This window comes from Eulemur rufifrons, chromosome 17 (assembly GCF_041146395.1).
Source record: "Eulemur rufifrons isolate Redbay chromosome 17, OSU_ERuf_1, whole genome shotgun sequence".
Taxonomy (NCBI): domain Eukaryota; kingdom Metazoa; phylum Chordata; class Mammalia; order Primates; family Lemuridae; genus Eulemur; species Eulemur rufifrons.
In genome coordinates this window covers 76,502,748-76,525,548 of record NC_090999.1, presented here as the reverse complement: position 1 = coordinate 76,525,548, position 22,801 = coordinate 76,502,748, and the positions used below count along the sequence as shown (strand labels likewise).

At 36.9% G+C, this 22,801-nt stretch overlaps 1 protein-coding gene across 2 annotated transcripts in view; it reads right to left on the bottom strand.

Moving 5' to 3' along the window:
- Positions 1 to 3,551: 3,551 nt before the first annotated feature.
- Positions 3,552 to 22,801, bottom strand: part of FER (FER tyrosine kinase) — a 395,460-nt gene continuing 376,210 nt past the window's right edge. For both annotated transcript variants that reach the window (XM_069492253.1, XM_069492254.1), the window contains 3 exons: positions 10,375 to 10,529; positions 4,553 to 4,675; positions 3,552 to 3,694 (listed from right to left, as the gene is read on the bottom strand). In XM_069492253.1, coding sequence (XP_069348354.1) covers positions 3,552 to 3,694; positions 4,553 to 4,675; positions 10,375 to 10,529 — 421 coding nt within the window. The remainder of the gene's footprint in view (positions 3,695 to 4,552; positions 4,676 to 10,374; positions 10,530 to 22,801) is intronic.

The following is a 22,801-nucleotide window of genomic DNA, read 5'->3' as shown; positions in this document are numbered from 1 at the left end:
GTATACTAAGTAAGGTTTTCGGGTTTACTCTTAAAACATCTGATGACTCACAAGAAAGAATCACTAATAAAGTGATGTAAGTGAGATAACCCTGAACAAAAGTGATGTAAGATCCAGATACTTGTATTTTTGCATTCTGATTTTTGTTTGTCCCATTACAAGGTCCTCAGTGTATGGCATATATTATAACTAAAACATTGTCTTCTGAACACAATCTAATTACCAGTATTGTGAAGTTATTTTAGTGGTACTAACCAAACCTTATAAAACTATATGGTAAAATTGAAATGAATATCAGACAGGAAAACCATATCATGGTTTAAAGGAAGTTAAAACTATTTCAGTGACAAAACATTTCGTTTTCTTTTCAAAATAACCCTAAAAAGAAGAATTGGGAAATGTATGTTGAACAATACCTGACACAGTTAGGTTCCTGCTCTACACTGATCTGCTAGTAAGATGTTTCAACAATGTTGTATTTATGATAAAATGGTGAATTATGGAAGAGGAATTTTATTGCCCATATTAAATTTGGGAGATAAAAGAAATAATTACATGAGACCTTTCACTAGGGACCAAGTGGCAGGATGGACTGAAATAAAGCCTCAGTTTCTGAAAGTTTAAATAAAACCTTCTAATCCTTTATTATTATTTTCCTGGAAGAGAAAAGAGTATGTTGGCTTTGGGAAGTAACCTTAGATTACATGGAATACAAAATTAATTTTAGTTTTCACATGTTGGTAATAAATGTTAATTCGACATTGAAAAATGTCTTTCCTTGAAAAATGATGACCTACCTCAATGTTTCTCATAAAGGCTCTTTGGTGATTCAAGGTACAAAAATGCAGGTGAGAGACAGACTGTTCACACATTTAACCCTCTCTCATATTAATAAATTTAAGGAATTATGAGAGGAACTATACAGTAGTAATATATGCAACTCTTAGATAATCCACCAACAACACAGAGATTTGTGACTGGACTTAATTACATCCAGACCAGTAGAAATTTTGGATTTTCCAAATGCATTCATTCCAACTGCGTTCTTACTAAACAAGTCATAGGATTTTGTGCATTTCTGAAGCTTCCTTTCCCTGCGTCAACTTCCAAATTCAGAACAGTATTTATATGTGTGCTTTTTGGATATGGATTAACCTCCTAAAGTACATAATTCCAATAATTATCAGTGACAGAAGGGATGAATAAATTATACTTCAAGCACAACAAAATTAACAGTAAAAAAGGGTTTGCATAAGTTCTTCCTAATGCATGTACCTATATAAAATTTAATATTCTGTACAGCTGATCGGATCCTGAAAGACTCCCAATGAGTTATTAATCTTGAACTATACCACTGCCTGCTTTGGGACAAAGAATAAAATAGAATTTAAATGCTGCAGATGTCATGTTTTGAAAAGCTTTTTAAATTTAAGCACAGAGTTATGATGTGAATTGCAAATTCGAACAGCCTGGATGAGTGAAATATCAATGCTGTGTTCATTCCTTACGCCAGAATGCAAGGATTAAGCTTCAGGTCTTGTTCACAATATTAAAGCCAAAAACCATCATTCTCTCTCCTTGCTGAGAGCTTAGTGTGAGGCCACTAAGTGATAGGAGACTGTTTTCTTTAAACAGACAAAGAATATTACAAACAGAGATTCACTGGGTAATACTGACAAAAGGGTAGAAATGTCCCACATTATTCTTACTTTTGAAGGCTGGCAAGTGCCTGAAGACCACAGCACTTTATCTTAATTCATTAGTCTGTGCTTTGATTTAGCATAGTATGCGCCGTCAAAAGAAAGTTCCATTTATTTATAATATTTGACACAAGGGAAAACTGTGCTGATTAAGAAGAAGTTGCTTTGTATGTTGCAAATATATTTTTGAGGAGAAGTTTATTATGCTTTCATTTTAGTCTGAATGTACCAATCATTAAATGTGTATAAAATCTGCAAGGAGATTGAAAGGATAGACACAAGTCATTTTTCTCTTCAGTATCGTCCTTTTTATACTCTTTAAAGTACCTGTGGGAGTTCTGCACAATGATATTCATAGGAAGCAAACAGCTGGAAAGGGCAGGAGGAATTTTCTGTTCTAAGATCTTTCAGTGAATGCAGACCAAATACTCACTAAGGTGATACTTATCTGGACGCAGGCCTGAGAATTTATAAAAGGCTTCCAGGCCACGTTCACCCCTGAGCAGGACCATCTCCCACATATGTGTTTATCCTGAGAGGCAACTATATACAGATCAGGGGGTAAGTAGGTTCCCTGGATACAGCTTAGATTCAGCTCAACAGATCCTTGTTCTAACTGTGCCACATTTTAGCCCCAAGAGATACCTTCAGCACTGTGTTTGTCTGCCTGGCAGCTAATGATAACACTGTCCAGGGAGCAGCATAAGGGTCGGTGAAGGTGGAAAGTGGAGATGGGAGGCTGTCCCTATGTTGTCCTCTCATTAATACTCACTTGACTTCATTCACATCTGCCTTGCACCTTCGGAGTGTGTGCAGGCACATATGCACAGGAATGCACTGGAAAATTCTGACAGCTCTGGAAACTGGTACAAATGAAGGTAATTACATTTTGGGATGCCTCCACTAAGGTGAAGATACCTAACTAGAAGTATGCTGTTATTTCTGTGGATTTTCTCTAAAAAATCTTGTTGCTATTAAGAGGGCTCTATGAACTCTTGAAACATTTCTTAGGACCCTTTTGCTGAATTCAGACCATAAAGGGACATGTGTATATGGGTGTTTATAAAGGCATAAAAATCTACCTTTTTCTCAGAGTTATATTTTCTGCTTTGATCACCATTCTTCTAGATGGTCTTTTCTCCACACCACTCTCTTGTTCAAACTTGCTTCTTGCTGTCACAGCTCTCTATAACACCCGTTAAAAGAAGCTGTCTCAACTCTAACAGTGTGTTCTTTGAGGATATTTCATGCATTATTTTCTGATGCCCAAAGGAGGCAAATGACAAGTTTACTAATAATGCAATAGCATGATGATTCTTACATTGGGCTTATTTCTGGCAAGAAAGAAAAGAAAACCCTAGGAGGTCCAAATAATTCCCCATACAAAATTGTGTTTACAAATATAATCTAGCCTTAGCAGAGTAGAAAGCCAACTGTGGTTGGAACGTGTCCTGCAAACATGGCGTTACCAATGCAGTTTATAGCACCAATTGGGTAGGGTCGGTGGCACAGGACAGCAGCCCCCAAGCTGCGCCGAAAGTACAAGCATCAATAGCCCTGGGAGTAAAGAAGATCTTTTATCCTTCACACATTTAGAGCCTGTGCTTTTCTATTTGTAGTGCCCTGAAATGGCAGGATTTAGCTAATAAAGCTCTTGGTAAGGCTGTTTCTTTAACAAATTTACCTTTGACATTTTTTAAGTAGAACATATTTTTTTTAAAACCCAGTTAACAAAAACATAACCTTAGAAGACTGTTGCAGGTAACGTGGCATAAACTCATCGTTAATGAGAACAACATTAATCTACTGGAGGACAGAGTCCTGAAGGCTGAGCTGGGCACTGTCCCGTCACTATGTGATTTTCCTCTTGATGATAGTGAGCTCTTTCTGAAGGTCACTGAACTTGGGGCGGTTTTCAGGTTTATAATCCCAACATTTCATCATAATTTTAGAAATATCCTCTGGACAGTGCTGGGGCGCTGACATCCGGTACCCTGAAGACCCAAGAGAAGAAGAACAGAGAATTTAGAACGGCGATAAGATTTAAATATTCACACAGGGCACTATGCAGCTTTTAAATTTTAGTACCTTATTTTACAGATAGATAGAAACAAAAAATCCATTTCAGGGCACACTGATGCAGAATTCAATATTATAGAGCCATAGACTCACCTTCTAGTTTAAAGAACATCTTTTTTGGTTCCTTTGTCAGAAAGTCTGATGTAAGATACAGCATATACAAATGCATATTTTAGTTGCTCCAATATTTGCTTTCAGAATTAGATGCTGTGGGCAGAGTTTTAATAAATCATCCCTACTACATATTTTTCAAGATGAAGAGATGAGGGTTTTATAAACTCTAATTCAATAGTGAAATAAAAATGAATATGAATCACATTCATATTCCCGGCACTGTGTGTACAGATGTGTGAGGAAGGCAGGAAGGAAATTACAAAGGCATCCTCCAAAACCCGATCCTCAAAAGTGCTGTAAAAGTCTCAAAAACTTCTCCCTGATGACGAACTACATTTCAATTTGCAATATTATTAGGGGGTTTACTTAGGGTAGAGTCAAAGATAAGAGGTTGAGGAACACCACCCTAACTATTTCCCTTGAAGACAGTAAACAGCATAACCTTGAAGATGCTATGCCAGGCAGGGAAGGGATAGAAGGAATCCTTTAAAATATGTGTGTGTTTTTGTTGTGTAAGATCTCCCATGGGGTTCAAGAGCAGCTTTATCTAACATCTGTGCTCTCCTATGTACCCCAATAGTATGTAACCCCCCTCCCCACGTACACACACTGGTAGTCTGGCTGGCTGTGAACAATAACCACCCGTGTCTTTGGCTCACCTCTTTCCACTTGCTCTCTTGCTTGTTGATTTGTCATTCCAGGGTATGGACAGACCCCTAGGCTGAAGGTCTCCCAGAGGAGGATGCCAAAGCTCCACACATCACTCTCAGAACTGTATCTCCCTGGAAGGGGAACAACCGCCATAAGCAGGTGAGGCACAGAGGACAAGTAGGTGGCCCTTTCCGGTTATGTATGTCTATGTCAGTTATATATTAACATACAGTCATGTGCCACGTAATGACATTTTGGTCAATGAGGGACCACATATAGTAGTCCCATAAGATTACAAATAGAACTGACAACTTCCTATCGCCTACTGACATTGTAGCCATCCTAACATCATAGTGCAATGCATTACCTTTTCTATGTTTACATACGTTTAGATACACAAATACTTACCATTGTGTTCCAGCTGCCTACAGTATTCAGTACAGTAACATGCTGTACAGGTTTGCAGCCTAGGAGCAAACAGGCCATATCATACAGCCTAGGTGTGTAGTAGAGTACACCATCTGGGGTTGTGTAAGTACACTCTATGTTCACACAAACAGGAAATTGCCTAATGACACATTTCTCAGAATGTTGGTAAAGGGTACGTGATTGTATTAAACTTGCCAACGGAACTCAATAGCTAGTCTTCCTCTTCTCTTTAGTCGTTTTACATTGCAGGACTAGTAATATTATCAATTAAATGAACAGTCTTCAGGCTGCTAGTTTAATCAAACTAGCTTCCAAATCATTCCCTCCTGACCCCCCGGTGCCCATGAATAAATACTCAACCAGAATACAAGCTTACTTTCCCTGTAGTATCTGGATGAGATGGACGGTTTATGTAAAAAAGATACACATTTGTACACATCAATACCTAGGAGATTAAATAAGTTGGACTCCTGCAATTTTGTCTTCTGCCTGCATCATTTTCTTTCCTCTAAAATTACAAACAAACTTAAAGCAATAAGGGAAGTTCCTTAACTTCAATTTTTTACTCATTACTGTTTACAGATATTCTTACATGCTTAAAGGTCTCATTTTCTCCACTGATAGTTTCATTTATGGAAAATATATTTTTCTGTGTGTTTTGAATAGAGTGGAAATTAACATAGCTGGCTGACAAAAACAACTTCCTTAAATTACGTGGTGGCTTTGTTTTGTCAAAATATCTTGGTGCACCTGTTTTACTGAGCTACGTGAGCTAAGCTCTTAGAATTTTTTGGGTAGTTTTCTAGAGAAGCACAGAGATAAAAACCCACTATAAGATGTTTTCTGGAGATGGATGTGAAATCAAGGGAGGGGAAGAAAAATGCTTACTAATCTCTAGCCTCTCCACGAGGCTAAGAGTTTCCTAGATGTTTTTAACATAGTTATATTTACTTTTACATACAGGGCATACATTGTCATAACTAAATTCCATTTGCAGTGGTGTAAAAGGCTTCTTAAAAGATTTCATTTTCTCTCCCTCTTGTAGCTTCCTCCCTTAACTCCAGGATTTGTAAATGCCCCTCCTCTAAAAATGTGGCATTGCTTTACAATAGGATGGCCTTTTCTCATTCTTAACTCTTGTTTTCATTTTACATACCTTTTTTATGCCTGCACTATGCTAACTGCTCTGACATCAGAGTTTGGAGTGTACTTACTGATTATCAGCTCCAGCTGTGTGAATTAGCTTCCTCAGTAGACAGTAATTACGGACATTCACTGTGCTGTTTGGTAAGAAGATTAAGTTTCTTGTCTGGATATCAACTCTCTTCATGGTTGGCATCCAATAATTTAATACTTTTCATGAAAGTCATTCAATGGCTACAAGTTAAAACTAATTCTTTGAGAAAGTATAAGTTGTCAAATATCTTACTTTGTGAGGTGAAATCTGGGCAGACATCAAGAAGTAAACCAAGATCACACTCCAGAAATGAAAGCTTATAGTCCTGACTTTTCAACCTGGTTTTGCTGGATAACTTTAACTGGCCCAGAGTAACGTACAGTTGTATAGCATTTTGCTACTTTTCCATGTCTCATTGACTCTCACAATATCCTGCAGGGAAAATGTCCTGTCGTTCTCATGTTACAAATTAGGAAAGGTAGGTGCAGAGTAGAGGATGGCTTGCCAAGGTCATGTAGCTAATGACGTAATTGGGAAATCTGGTCCTGATGAGTGATGCGGGACTCTTTTCACTAAAAATCCTGCCTCCTTCCCATTTCAGAGTACTTATTCTCAACCCTTTATGAGAACGGTATGAGAATATGATAAGAGTAGCTGCTTCTAGGAAGGGGAATTCTATGCCTAGAGAGGGATGGGGGAGGACCTTATATTTCATTATAGGCCCTTTAGTATTGCTTGATTTTTTTTTTTTAAAAAGCACATATATGCATCAAATGCTCAACATCTCTCATCATTAGAGAAATGAAAATCAAAACCACAATGAAATATCACCTAACCCCAGTGAGATTGGCCTCTATCGAAAAATCTCAAAACACCAAATGCTGGCGAGGATGTGGAGAGACAGGAACACTCTTACACTGTTGGTGGGACTGCAAATTAGTGCAACTTCTGTGGAAAAGAATTTGGAGATACCTCAAAGAGCTAAAAATAGAAATACCATTTGATCCAGCAATAGCACTATTAGGCATCTATCTAAAAGAGCAAAAGACATTCTATAATAAAGACATCTGCACCCGAATGTTTATGGCAGCACAATTCACTACTGCAAGGATGTGGAAACAGCCTAAGTGCCCGTTCATTCATGAGTGGAATCATATGTATACAATGAATGGAATACTACTCACTTAGAAGAAATGACAGTGACCTAGCACCTCTTAGAGTTTCCTGGATAGAGCTTGAGCCCATTATCCAAAGGGAGGTATCACAAGATTGGAAGAACAGGCTCCACAAATACTAGCCGTCAAACTGGCACTGACTGATCAACACTGTGGTGCTCACACGGTAGTGAATATTCTCCAGGGATTAGGGGGTTGGGGGGTGGTAAACTCACAACTAATGGATGCATCATCTTTTCAAAAATTAAATAACAACAGTAATTTTAATTCTATGGCCCTAAGACAAGGTTTCAGGGAGGTTTCTTTCATTTACCCTGACCCCACACTTCATGGGAGATTTGAGCAGCATCTTACCTATTCTGAGGCAAGAGTAAAGAAAATCGGTGGAAAACACTCTTGGAAATGAGGCAAAATCTTACCATCAATTACAAAATGATATTTATATAAAAAATGAAAGAAGTAACCAGAAATAAGGACTTTCATAAGATATTTATATTTCCTCTTGTTATAAAATGCTAGGATTTAAGGCCAATCATCAGTAATTTTAGTCTGTGAGAACTAAAACTACTTCTCAACGTTGCCATGAGAAAGCCTAGAGATTCTTTTAGGAACTCCCTCATTGGATTGGATAACAAATACTGCAAACTCCTCCCTCATCTACCACTATAATTTCTCCCTCCTTGTCTTCTAAATTGTTCTGTTTCATAAAATCACAAATAATAATAAAGACTGCTAAAAAATGTCCCTCACTGCTAACAAAATGCTTACTTTAGGTCTGTTAGAGGTATTCAGAATTAGAACTTCAATTTATAAATATATTGCTTTAGTCAACTTGAAATTCAACTAAAATACACTGTGAAGGAGAGGCAGAATTGCTTAATAGTAAGAGGACTTTTAATGGCTACATAATGTAGAGAATCTGGCAAACTGGGTTAAGAACAAATTCTGGAGGGTTGGATTATTTACTGGTAAGACCTCAGGGACTCCTAAGTCCAGTTATATCTCCCTTGGGTGCTGAAAAACCTTCTGTATAAATCTAAATCCTATCTTTTTTTTTTTTTTGTGACAGAGTCTCGCTTTGTTGCCCAGGTTAGAGTGAGTGCCGTGGCGTCAGCCTAGCTCACAACAACCTCAAACTCCTGGGCTTAGGCGATCCTACTGCCTCAGCCTCCCAAGTAGCTGGGACTACAGGCATGTGCCACCATGCCCGGCTAATTTTTTTTTTCTATATATATTTTAGTTGGCCAGATAATTTCTATTTTTAGTAGAGACGGGGGGTCTCGCTCTTGCTCAGGCTGGTCTCGAACTCCTGACCTCAAGCGATCCACCCGCCTCGGCCTCCCAGAGTGCTAGGATTACAGGCGTGAGCCACTGCGCCTGGCTAAATCCTATCTTTTATCCTATGACTGTTCCCCTTAGTAATATAATCCTACCGTAGAGTAATAACCACCACCCCAAAGAAAAACCGTTATGGAAAATAGCAGGTCTGCTGTTTTCGCTAGATTCTGAGGAATAGTGGAATTAGTTTGCAATCAGAAGAAACCTCTCTTGCTAGCACACACGAAGATAAACTAAGGGTGGAGGATTAGTATCTTGAGGTATCTGTACCAGCCACAACCAACTTACAAACCAATTACATTCAAAAGCTTTATCTGGAAAAAATTTGGTATTAATATTTCCTCAAAAGGCTAAACATAAAATTACCACATAACTCCTAGTATATAACCAGAATAACTGAAAACAGGTACCTGTGAACAAGGGTAGCACTATTCACAAAAGCTAAAAGGTGAAAACTGCCCAAATATACAACAGATGAATGAACAAATTGTGGTACGTCCATTGAATGGAATAATATTCAGTCCTAAAAAGAATTAAGTATCGATACATATTACAACATGGATGAACCTTAAAAACATTATGCTAAGTGAAAGAAGCCAAATGCAAGAGACCATGTATTATACATGAAACATTCAGAATAAGTAAATCCACAGAAACGAAAAGCAGATTGGTGGCTGCCAGGGGCTGGGGGAAGGGAGGAACAGTGGGGGTGGGGAAGAATGCTTCATAGGTACAGGGTTTTATTTTGGAGTGATGGAAATATTTTGGAACTAGATACTGGGTGCACCACATTGTGAATTGTACTAAATGCCACTAAATTTTTCACTTTAAAATGATTAATTTTATGGTATATGAATTTCACCTCAATTAGAAAAAACTTTTTCATTTAAGGCATTTGTAACTGCTTTAACTTAATGCCTAAATTAAAAATCATTTTTCATGAAGTAATTTTTCATTTTAAATCAAAGAATCATGATATTTTTATTCAAAAACATACCATACCCACTCACCAATTCATGGCTCACATGCTGCTTCCCTTAATGACAATGTAATTTCTAATTTCACTTAAAGCAGACTCTGGTCTTCCCACCCCCCCCGCCGCCCCCAAATTCTTGAGCTGTTATCCATCTTGTTTTGGCCCATTTAATCCCAACCACAGATAATGCAAGCTGTATTTATTTCCAATTATAATGATACATGAAAATTCAAGTGAAAAAAAATCCCTGCTGTTTTAAAATGTAATTACCATCTCCTTTTTCCTCAAGATTTACACCAGTTCCAGAGACTGAGATTCAAAGAAACCACATGTCAATTTCAGAGTGAGAAACTAAAGAATTGACTTAATATTTTAGGAACCTAACATTAGAAGAGGTTATTGGGCTAATTATAAGACATTCAAAAGAAATGGTCCAGAGCCACTTTTACTGTGTATAATCTGACAAGTAAAAATAATCTTTTTTTGGATAAAATGAAAAATTCTGATATATAGTCATATTTAAAAGTGCTTATATCCACTTTTTTAATCTAGCATTCTTACATATAGAAATCTGATCAATAATTTCAATGAATTAAGTTTGTGCTCATAGGTATGAATATTTACTCATATTGATCCTCAAATGGTTCTGTTCTACTGCTGCAATATTGCTTATGAATGTTTTGTGCTGATGCAGTCCATTTTTACCACGAAAAAAGGAAACCAGTCTATTCTTACCATAATTAAGAGCTTCTGGTGCTGTCCATTTAATGGGAATCTGCTTTAACCCAGAAGATGAATATACTCCACCATCCTCTTGACGAGACATTCCAAAGTCACTGATTTTCAGAACATTATTTTCACCTACTAGGCAGTTTCTTGCAGCAAGGTCCCTAGGTTACAATAAGACGTAGAGAACACCTATTAAAACAAATTGAAAGCCACTTTCACATTTATAACTTCCACACTTTGCATTTTTACATTTGCAATGTATTTATAATGAGGTTAAGAATGCTTGTGATTTACCAGTCCTTCCTATCTTTTCTGTCATAGGTAAAAATCATCCATAAGAACATTTGCATATGGAACAGGCCACATGCTGGTTTTCTAGGCACCACATATATTTCCATTTAAATAGAAAAACACTGATTCTAGGGTTAAAAGAGAACATCACAGAAGAAAGGCTATGCAAACTTGGCATTATTTCTCCTTTGACTGGCTTTCCTATGGCAGCATTTCCCAGCAGTACTTTTTGTGATGATGAAATGTTCTCTGTCTGTGCTGTCCAATGAGGCAGCCATTTGCCACATGTGCTATTGGACACCTCAATGTGACTAGTGTCACTAAGAAACTGAATTTTTCATTTTATATATTTTTAAGCGAATTAAATTTAAATAGCTACATGTGGCTGGTAGCTACTGAAAGACTATCCGTAGAGCCTCCCAAAGGGTGGAAAATGGCTCAAGTGCCAGAGAGGTTGGCAACTCTTGTTCTACTGCATCTACAACAGGCAAAACCCTACATGATAATCTGGCCCTGTCTCTCACCTCATCTTGTTCCACTCTCCCCATCATTTACTGTATCTCAGCTATACTGTGCTTTTTTTTTGGTCCCCAAATTCAGGATGATTCCCTAAATGAGGTAAGCTTATTTCCACCTCTGCACTTAGCCATTCCCTTTGCCTGGAGTGTTGTCCTATATTTTTGCATAGCTGACTCCTCTTCATTCATTCTTACCCCCAATTCCCTCTCTTCAGGTCTTTCCTGATCACCCTTTTCTGCCATGGAATACAGTGGTGAACAAAACAAAAAGCCTAATTATAGCGGGGGACACATTCAATAATCAAATTCATATATAGTTGTCTCTTGGTATACTGTGTGGGATTGGTTCCAGAACGTCCCTTGGATACCAAAATCTGAGGATGCTCAAGTCCCTGATATAAAATGGCATAGTATTTGCATATGAACTACACACATCCTCCTGTATACTTTAAATCATCTCTAAATTACTTATAATACCTAATACAATGTAAATAATTGTTATACTGTATTGTTCAGGGAACAGTGATAAGGAAAAAGTTTGTACAGGTTCTGTGCAGACACAACCATCCATTTCTTTCCCAAATATTTTCCATCTTTGGTTGGTGGAATCCATGGATACAAAGGGCTGTATATAAAAAGGATGACATATCATGCTCAAGTGGAGCTTATTCTAGTAATGCAAGGTTGGTTTAACATTTGAAAAGTAATCAGTATTATTCACTAGACTAACAGAATGTAGGAGGAAAACAGGTGATAATTCCAACCAATGCAGAAAAAGCATTTTCAACCCCATTCATAAAACTCTCAACAAACTAGAAATATTAGGGAACTTTTCAACCTGACAAAGGACATATACAAAAAATTCCATCACTGACATCACACGTAATGGTGAAAGACTAAATTGTTTTTCACTGAGATCAAGACAAAGATGCCTGCTTTCAACACTTGTACTCAAAGAGATCTTTGTTCTGGAGGTCCTAGTCTTTGAAACAAAACATAAAAGAAGACATAAAACTATTTGCCGATCTGATATTTTTTATATAACAGAAAAGCTCAGGGAATTTTTATCACAAGAACTATAATAAATGAATTTAACAAGGTTTTAAGAAATGATTAATATACAAAAAGCATTACTGTAATATACAAAAAGTATTGTATCTTAACAAATTCCATTTACAGTAGCACCAATAAGGTGAATACCTACAATAAATCTAACAAAAGACAAGTCAGTCCTTACACTTAAAAGTATAAAACTTGACTGAAAAAAATCATAAATATGTAAATAAATGGAAAGATATTCCTTATTCATGAAGTAGAAGACTCAATATCAAGATGGAAATTCTTCTCAAAGTGATCTATAGATTTAAAATACTCCCAATCAAAATTATAGGAGATATCTTTGTTGAATCAGATAAGCTGATTCTAAAATCTATATGGAAATGCAAGGGTTCTACGATAAAGTAATTTTAAGAAAGACGGACAAAGTTGAAGGACTTGCCTAACCTAATTTCAAATCCTACTGGAAAACTATAGTTATCAATACAGTTTGGTACTGGTAAAAAATATATAGCTCAATTGAACAGACTAGAGAGAAGATCCAGAAGTAGATCCATTCATATACAGTCAACTCATTTTTTTTAAACTAATTTTTTGACAGAGGTACAATGACACCATAGCATGTACCTTCCAACCTTAGTGGGCTAAATGCCACTACCCTTGGTCAGAATGAGTTTTTATTCACTGTAGCATTTTAGTCATTTATGGGATTTCATTGTTGTACTTTCCTTATAGTAATACCTATATTTTACAACTACATATACTTTTGTTGTCATAACTATCTTCATTGTACCACCAGCTTAGAGATTTGTCCTCTGAAATGAGGATTATAGTTTTGAGGGGCCAATTAAAAACTAATTTAGAGATACTTTCAATTCATTGTAAATAAAATTTCAATAACATTTACAGAAAATGCTACTTCCTCTGGGCTGTATTAAGTTCAAGTGAATGGAAATCGTATCTTTTTGAGATAATCTATGAATTAAATAAAACCTTAGGCCATAAGCATGCACTGCATACTCAATGTTTGCCTAATATTCTAATAAAGGAGATAGGAAAAGGGATATGGTCTCTGGCTGAGAAGCTGACAATCTAATTTGGGAGACAAGGCAGACATATACCTTTCTTCCTTCTTTTCTCTCCATTCCCTTCCTTATTAAGCCTACTATTGCCCAGGCCTGAGTCAGACACACTAGTTCTCCCTGCCTCTTCACATAAGAAACTGCTAGAGAACCACCAGTGTGAGCCTGTGTGTTACAGACAGCAAATCCCGTAGAAATTCAGAGGTGAGAAATCCCATAATAGGCTGGCATTGTCATTCGCAGGAGGTATCAGAGATAGCTATATCTCACCACATGCAGAAGGATATAACAGCAAAGGCTGCTCACTGCCAAAAGGAGATGGAAATGTTCCACTTATGTCTGCTGAGTAATCTTATTTGAAGATTCAAAGCCAACCTTTTGAGTGTGTACCATAGCTGTCTCACAAGTCATACACGATACGAGATAGGCTAATTAAGGATCAAATGAGAACAGAGAGCAGTTACAGAAACTCCAGTGCCAGCAGGCAATGGAGATGAGTGCATTTTCTTCACTATCTGGAAAGCTATCTGGGTACCTTGTTTTGTGGCGATGTTCACTCTTGCAGCAGACACAGTAAGCCAGGAATAACCACGAGGCTGGCTGAGCCAGTGTTCTCCTTTGCAATGCTGCTTTGGCCCAAGTTGTTTACTACTTATAAGCTACGATTCCACAAAGTCAGGATTTATTCCTCACGTAGAAAACGAGTTAGAGAAAATATTTACTTTTTTTTTTTTTTTTTTTTGTAATACAAGAAATATTTCCACCATGTCTGGATAATACTGAGCCACAAACAACTACTAGCACTTAGGATGAGAAAACCTCTTTAAGGCCTTGAAGTTTCCTCATTCTGATTAAAACCAACAACCCAGGTAGTGGGAAATAAATGGAGCACACTTCATTTGCTTTACCATGTTCTGATAAAGAGGGAATTATAATATCTTATTATTGCATAATATGTATATATTTAGATACTTGCAAGCATATTTTTGGGCATAGTATAGAAGCACCAACTTTTAAAAATATAAGTACACATTCTTTTCTAAAGATTTTTATATCATTTATACATAAATACATGCTCTTCAAAAATTTAAACAACACAAAAGAATGTGACCAAAAGTAAATATCCATTCAGTCTTTGATAATCCCATTCAAGACCCATTGTTACAAATTGAGATATACCCTTATTCAATGCATTTGTACCACATGTATGTATGTATTCACAAACCTGGCTTTAGCTGTATGTTTCTTGTTCTGACATTTACTCAAATATGATTTTATGTCCTTTAGAAAATGTTACTACTTTCCTCCATACAGGCCAACTTTATTGCTAGGCAGATTTATTTACATATTTTTATATTTACTGAGAACTGTGATAACATTTTTCTATTTTCCCCCTTTTATTCTTAGTTGACATCTAAATAATTATACATGTATATGGGACAAAGAGTGATATTTTGACATGTATATACAATGTGTAATGATCAAATCAGGGTAATTATCATACCCATCACCATTTATCATCTGTGTTGTAAACACTGAAATCTTCTAGTTCTTTGAAAATATACAATAAATTATAGTTAACCGTATTCATCCTACAGTGCTGCAGAATACCAGTGCTCGCTCCTCCTATCTAGCTTTTGTACCTATTAACCAACCTCTTTCCATCCTCCTCCATCTCCCACCCTTCCCAGCCTCTAATACCTACCATTCTACTCTCTACTTCCACAAGCTCAAATTTTTTTTTAGCTCTCACATATGAAAGAACATAGTATTTATCTTTCTGGGACTGACTTGTTTTGCTTAATATAATGTCCTCCAGTCTCATCTGTGTTGTCGTGAATAATAGGATTTCATTCTTTCTTATGGCTGAATAGTATTTCCTTGTTTACATGTATCCATGTTTTCCTTATTTGTCTGTTGATGGACATTTAGGATGATTCCTTAACTATTGTGAATAATGCTGTAATAAACTTATGGGTGTAGGTATCCCTTTGATATACTGATTTCCTTTCCATTGGAAAAACACCCAGTAGTGGGATTGCTAGATTATATATTCTATTTTCAGTTTTTTGAGAAACCTCCACACAGTACACATAATGGTTGTACTAACTTACGTTCTTACCAACAGCATATAAGAGTTCCCTTTTCTCTGCATTCTCGTCAATATTTGTTATTTTTGTCTTCTTGATAGCCATTCTAATTGCGATGAGATGGTATCTAATTGTGGTTTTGATTTGCATTTCCCTGATGATTAGCAATACTGAGCATTTTTCATATATTTGTTGTCTTCTTTTGAGAAGTATCTGTTCAGGTCCTTTGCCTACTTTTTAATCTGATTATTTTGTTTGTTTGCTCTTGTTTGAGTTCCTTATATATTCTGGACTTTAGTCCTGCTCTGATGAATAGTTTGCAAATATTTTTCCCCATTCTTCAAGTTGTCTCTTCACTCTGTTGATTGTTTCCTTTGCAAAAGCATTTTATTTTAATATATAGTCCCATTTGTCTATTTTTGTTTCTTTTGCTTGTGCTTTTAAAGTCTTAAATCTTTGCCTCTGGACCAATGTCCTGAAGCATTTCCCCTGTGTTTTCTTCAAGTAGTTTTCTAGTTTTGGGTCTTATGTTTACGTCTTTAATTCATTTTGAGTTGATTTTTGTGTGTGGTAAAAGCACCAACTTTTAAGTACATCATTTACCAGCTCTTGGACCTTTAGAATTTTACTTAGCTTCAGTTTTCTCATTTGTAAACTGGGAATAATAGTACCTACCTCATAAGGTTTTTGTGAAAATTAAATATGTACATTGCTTAGCACAATACATAGAAAATAGTAAGTGCTTAATAAATGTTAGCCACACACACATATAAAACTGCACTTTCAGCATAGCAAACTTGAATTTAGCCTCTGAAACTATGTGGTGGAGAATCAATGTCTTTTTCCCTCCTTCTAATTAGAATAAACTATTTGACAATTTTCTCTTCCTAGGAATATAAAAGCCATTCAATTTAGTTCGCCTAGAAACAACTTATATAGTATTTACTATGTGTCAGGCACTATTTGAAGCACTTTTCATATATTAAGTCACTTAGTAACTACTGCAGTTATGATCTCCTTTCCTACAGATGATGAAACCAAGGCCCAGAAAGTTAAGTGACTTGCCCTGGGTCACGTAACCAGTAAATGGAAGAAAGCAGGAATTGAACAGCAGCCCCGGCCCAGAGTCTGTAATTTCTGCCACCTTCTATAATGACTCTCAAATGCTTCTAGTACTTCTCTTTTGGAAAGTAATCTAACCACATGTTAATCTGTGGCCAATGGGTATAACTTCTGAATTTTAAAAAGAGTAGTCCAAATTGGTTACTTTTAAGAAAGGAACTGGCATTTCAGACTCTCTTCCACCTCGAAGAAAAAAAAAAAGCCCAGAAATAGCCTATATATTAGTAATAGGCATATGAAAAATTCATTTTCTAAAGGAGAAGCTGAATGTCACCACCTGCTTTAAAACATTGAGTGTTCTGATGGCAGGAGAGTGGGACAGTCTGTAGCTTGTTGTAAAATTTTGCATACAATAATAGAAATGGAACCATCAACTGTTAGAGCACATCAGGAAACTGAGGTTGGGCAAGGCGAGGTGCCTTTGGCAACAGAAGTGGTGTATGGTACCTTGGGTTTTTATACTGGTCAATGCCACGGCCACTACTTAACTGAAAGTGATGGGATCAGAGATTGACCAGAAAACCAGCAGGATTCTTCTGCAAGTCAGATGTTGCTTATTTTCACTTTACAATCTACCTGATATTTCCTTTGAATAAAATGCATGTAAATATGAAAATCTCCCTACATTTTTCATTTTCAGTGCACTGTTGACTTTACTCCCAGTTTACTGTTCGTCACATGGTCACTCATCTCCTTTCTTCCCTTTGCAACCTCCTTTACCACACTTCATACCTCTCCCTATGGGGTCTGTGCCTATTATTTAATGGGCCACTTATTTCTCAAAGAGGCCCCAAAGGAAGCCTCAGCTGCAAAACTGTGAAAATTAGTCCCATTATTAAAGTGTGCCTATTTTCCTTCTTTAAAAAATTGTTCCAGTGCCACAGATGGAAACAGAAGCACTGCCTCTGTGAGTGCAGTTATCAGCCAGGTAAGAAGTGAGAGTCAGAGCATAACTCATGCTCAGGGTTGGTCTAATGCCCTATGGGTCCATATGATGAGAGCCAAAGACTCATTGTTCCTGAAGGGTCTCTCCTACTGCCTGTCAGAACACTTGGCATACTCAGTGTTTGAGTATCTTCATTTCCTTAAACCACTGCTAAAATGCATATATGTTACCTGCGGGGAAGGAGCCACATATTGCCACTTACGTTTTTTCATAAACTATTTGAAAAATTAATTGAATAGACGTTATACAAAGTCTTAAGAGATTAGGATGACAGGGCAGATATGTTCTGACAGTGGGAAAAAGAAGAGGAAGAAAGGGATAGTTGAACAGTACAGGGAACTGGTTGAGAGGGGCAGGCCTGGGTAAGGCACAAAGTGGGCTCCTATGGAAAAGTCAATGTGGGCACTGGGGGAATATTTAAGGGCGTGATAGGGCATTGGGTGGGGCAACAGTGTGGATGTAACTTCTAAAAAATCTGTATACTGCTAGCCCTAATGTGTTTATTGTCTACCAGGTTATCAATAGCAGAGGAAGCTCCCCACAGGGGGCGTGGATGCCTCGACCACTGAGTCCATTGATTAGACTGGAGCAAGGCTCCACTGCACGCTCTGGAGAAACACAAGACAACCAAGTCCACTCCTGACATGGCAGACTGAATGAGAATCATTTCTAGAAGACATGTAAGTCATGTGGCTTTACTTAAAATGGTCATGATCAGCACATACACAAGTGCTTACTTTTTTTGGCTCTCTCATCTCCTTTCTTTGGGTGAGTTCCCTATAAGAGAATTCTGGGTGGACAAGTGCAAACTCCACCAAATTCTTTTATCTTAGAAATCATATTCCTAGATAGTTAAAGAAAGTGAACTTGTAAACATGCATATTGAAAAAAATTCAGAACCAAACACATGGTGCTAATACTTGTCTTAAATTTACCTGAAAAACTCAAGGGGACCTTTCTTTGAATTTAACTACTGTGATTAATCTGGATGGTTTATAGTTTTGTAAAATGAGTACTCTGTTTGTGTAGTCAGACATAAATCTCTCTCAGTCAATGTTTCCTCCTATCACCTGTGGGCCACACTGTGAAATGAGATACCAAATCTCTAGAGACTATCTCTGGGTACAAATTTTAAATAACTATCGATCTATTGTTAAATCTCGTAATAAATAGTCTGGTCTAGAGGAACCGGGAGAGGGTATTGAAAACATTGATGGAAAGTTAATGTTTTAATCTCTTTAGTTCACAGAAATATACCAAATCCCAATGAGTAATTCAACAACAAAACTGAGCTCTGTCGTAAGCATACACGTTAAAGGCCCATAGCTGTCTGAAGCTGCAATGACATGCACTGCAAGGACATGGCCCCAAAGACTTCTGGAAGGGAGATTTAAAAAATATCAACCTACTCCTATTCTGAGAGTGTAAGAAATGAAAACAGAAGCCACTTGCCTGAGTAACAAATACTATAACTTAAAATATTACACTTGGATGTGATAAATTACCCTGAGCAATAGACAGAAAAGTGACGAAACCACTCCTTACTGAATAGCCATCATGGCAATAGCTATCATTATTGAGTGTTTTATATGTGCCCCGTGCTATTTTAAATGTTTTTTCATATAACCCATGCTCTGTCAATATTAAATTTCATGCATACTAATTTGTACGTTAAATGCATTTCACAGATTTTTTTTTTCCAGAGGCATTTATACAAACATCTGCCCAGTTGGAAGTTCTGGACTAGGGATTGGGAGACAGGAGTTCTTGTTCAGTGTTTTCCTTAATAAACTGCATAAGCTTATACATCACACCTGGGAAATCAGAGCACCAGTTCTTGACTTTTCTGAGCATGAGGGCTGCTATATAATGTCAAACAATTTTCTGATTCCTTTGCACCACACATCCACTCTGATGTCACATGTTTTATAAAGGCTGATAGCATAAGTATAACATGATGAAAAGCTATTAAGAATTCAATGATGTTTTGAATTTAATTTGTACTCTCTTAGTCACAACAGTAAAGTAGTACTGCATATACACATGCAAGACATTGTCGCATCCCAAGTGTGCTTGACACACTTGGAACACTTACAATAATTTGGAAGAACCAGGGGTCCATGGTACACCAGCTGGTAGCCAGCATTTGGGCCTTTCGACTGTAACATTGTGTATACTCTAGATTAAAGGCATTGTCCTCCTGTAGATGACTGGATAAATCTAGATGGTCCTGGTGAGGAGTTTTCCATGATGCTAGTACGATCGCGAGTGTCAGTAGCTAATGAATGCAAGTAACAAGAGTGACACTCCAAGTGGCCAACAGTCTCACTCACCCAGGAGCCGAACTATCACAATGCAGGTATCCTCTGGCTTGCCTCTGCTAAACAACTGTGGGTTGCAACCAAGAAACATACTTTCCAACCCTGTAAGTAACCAGTTATCAGTAACCAGTTATTGAACACCCATTATATTATCCCTAATCCTAACAATCACTCAGAGGCATAGATATCTCTATATACAGATAGGAAACAGGCTCAGAGATTAAATGACTTGCCCAAGATCATATAGCTGGTAAGTGGCTGAGTGTGAAATCTGTCTTGCTCCTAAGCCCATGTTCTCTCAGTTTTCCACAGTGCTGGGTGTTCTTTTGGTTTCTTTGAAATACTATTCATTTTACCTTGATGAAAGTTATACTCTTTAATCCCTGTGTAGGTAGATTTCTGCCATTTTCTTCCTGAGACTTGTTTTCTTTCCCATTTAAGCTTAATGAAATGGCACCCCTGACTTAGTGCTTCAGCTATGGAATATAGGACACATTGAGAGAACTAAAATATGCATTATTTTTTCTTTCCTATTTTGTATAAAGGCACATAACAATTCTCCATAATCACTTGTTATGGTTTATACTCTCACAAAGTGATATACATAGTCACACTAAGGCCTACATTAAGATATAAAAGGCACATAAAGGCACAGAGCAACTGTGTAATCTAGATGCAAAAGGTGCCATAATGAGCCTCAGGATCATTTAAATTTTTATAGTCTGCAAAATGTTCAGCTACTAATGAACAAATACATTCTAATTATGGTGGAATGCACCTAGATTTAAATACTGAATGATCTGCAGCGCATGCAGTGGTTAAGTCTTTGTAGGATTATCTTCTCTGTGTTAGTGATGCCACTAATTGTGTACTTTGCTAAAAGGGTCAATAATGGACTACGTCTCCTAAATTCTCCCAACCACACAGACTCACATGGCCAACTTGTGCTTTTGGCTCTGGTTTGGTGATGCCTAATAGACTCCTAGGCCATACTCCTGAATGGAAGAGGGAAAGACAGCTTCATCTGGCATACGGTCACAGAAAGTGTCTTGAGAACAGTTTTGGCTCTATGTACATGGCAACTACCTAATCATACTTATCGTGGCACCACTGTCCTGTTAATGGAAAACACTTTTCAGTATTTATAGGAATTCAAGAAAAGTAATGATTTTCTTTTATATATTTCAACAGTTCTTTCCTTGCTTCCCATTTACATTCTTTTAAAATGAAATTTTCATTATTCTCATTTCAATTTCTAATGTTGCTTTCTATGTCTATGAAGTGATATCCCAAGTGACTTTATAATAAATTTCCCTTCAGTCCTATGATTGCTTGCAGTGTACAAAACCCAAATAGGAGAGTCTAAGTTATGAATACAGGTCTATTTTATAATAATTCATTTTTATCTTGAAACAAAGATCTGAAATTCAATTTCTTTTCTGTCTCTATATATTTTCTTTCCACAGGCAGGAAAGCTTGCTTTATCTTTGTTCAATGTTAATTCTGTATTATGTTTGATAAGACTTTATTTTTTGTATTATTATATTAAGACCTGATATCATATACATAGCTATTTTTCTCTTGTAGATCTAAAAAAGTTTCTAAAAATATTTACCTAAAATATTCACCAAATATCCTTCTATGATTAGTTGTTCTCATTCTATGATTCTTTGATGTAATCCACACAAAATCTACATTTTGCATTTATGAAGGATTATTTGTCTGAGCAAATATTAACTTTGCATATACATGTGTTCTTTTGGTCTCTTAATGAAATTTGCTAACTTGCAGACCATAGTTTACAAAAGTGTCTGAAAGACTCCAGGTGGACAAAATAATAATTTATATAAATGTAAAGGTTATCGTGCCTAAAGGATTCCAAAGAATTTTGGCAAATTTATAGTAATCACCAAACCACAAGAGGAAAAATGTGACAGGTGTTTAACAGTATTCAGCAACAGTGTACAGCAATGGAGGGTGGGTATCACAGTATCTTGGTGAAATTTCACATGGAATAATTACCTATATAATTATTATAGTGATAACTAGAACACAAAATTTTTAAATTTTAAGAAATATATCATTTTAGTGCCATGAAATGATATTAGGTAATAGCTGGGCTTTTTAGATTATTCAGAATATTTTCTTCCATGCTTACAGGTTTATTACAAAAGATATTTTAAAGTATACAAATGAAGAGATGCATAAGGCAAGGTATGAGGGAAGGGGCTTGGAGCATTCATACCCACCCCAGGTACACCACCCTCCAGGAATCCCACATGTTCAGCTATCTGGCTATTCTTGAAACCTGTCCTTCTGGGTTTTTAATGGAGGTTCCTTACATAGGCATTACTGATGAAACCATTGGCTATTGATCAACTTAACCTTCAGACCTTCTTACCTCCCCAGAGAATGGGGAATAGGGCTGAAAGTCCCAACCCTCCAATCCTGCCTTGGTCTTTCTGGTGACCAGTCCCCACCCTGAAGCTTTCTAGGGGCTGCCAGCCATCACTCAAATCTTAGCATACAAAAAGACATCACTTTGGAGATTCGAAGGATTTTAGGAGTCGTATGCCAGGAAATGGGGAAGAAGAACAAACCTATATTATTTCATAATATGACAGGCCACAGTCTTTTAACTGGGATCCCTTACACCAAAAGGATATTTGACTAAAAGATACTGGCACCTTACTAGAATTCCATCAGTCATTATTATGGTAATTAGTCCAGTCCATCATATTGTATGAATATATCTCCTAGGCTGAGGCCACTCAGGTTCACAGGCTTCCACTTGAACTTGTCAGTTTCCAAAAGCAGGAGTGGTCTCAGCAAACATATAGCTTCACCTTTTCCGGCATTTAGTATCATTGAACTAAGAGACAATGTTAGCTCTTGCTCTGAACCTCTTTCGAGGTGTTAATGTAATATTGGATTTCTGTCATTATACAATCCATTTGTTCTTTATCCTCAGTTACAATTTTTCCTTTTATTTATACTGAAACTTTCA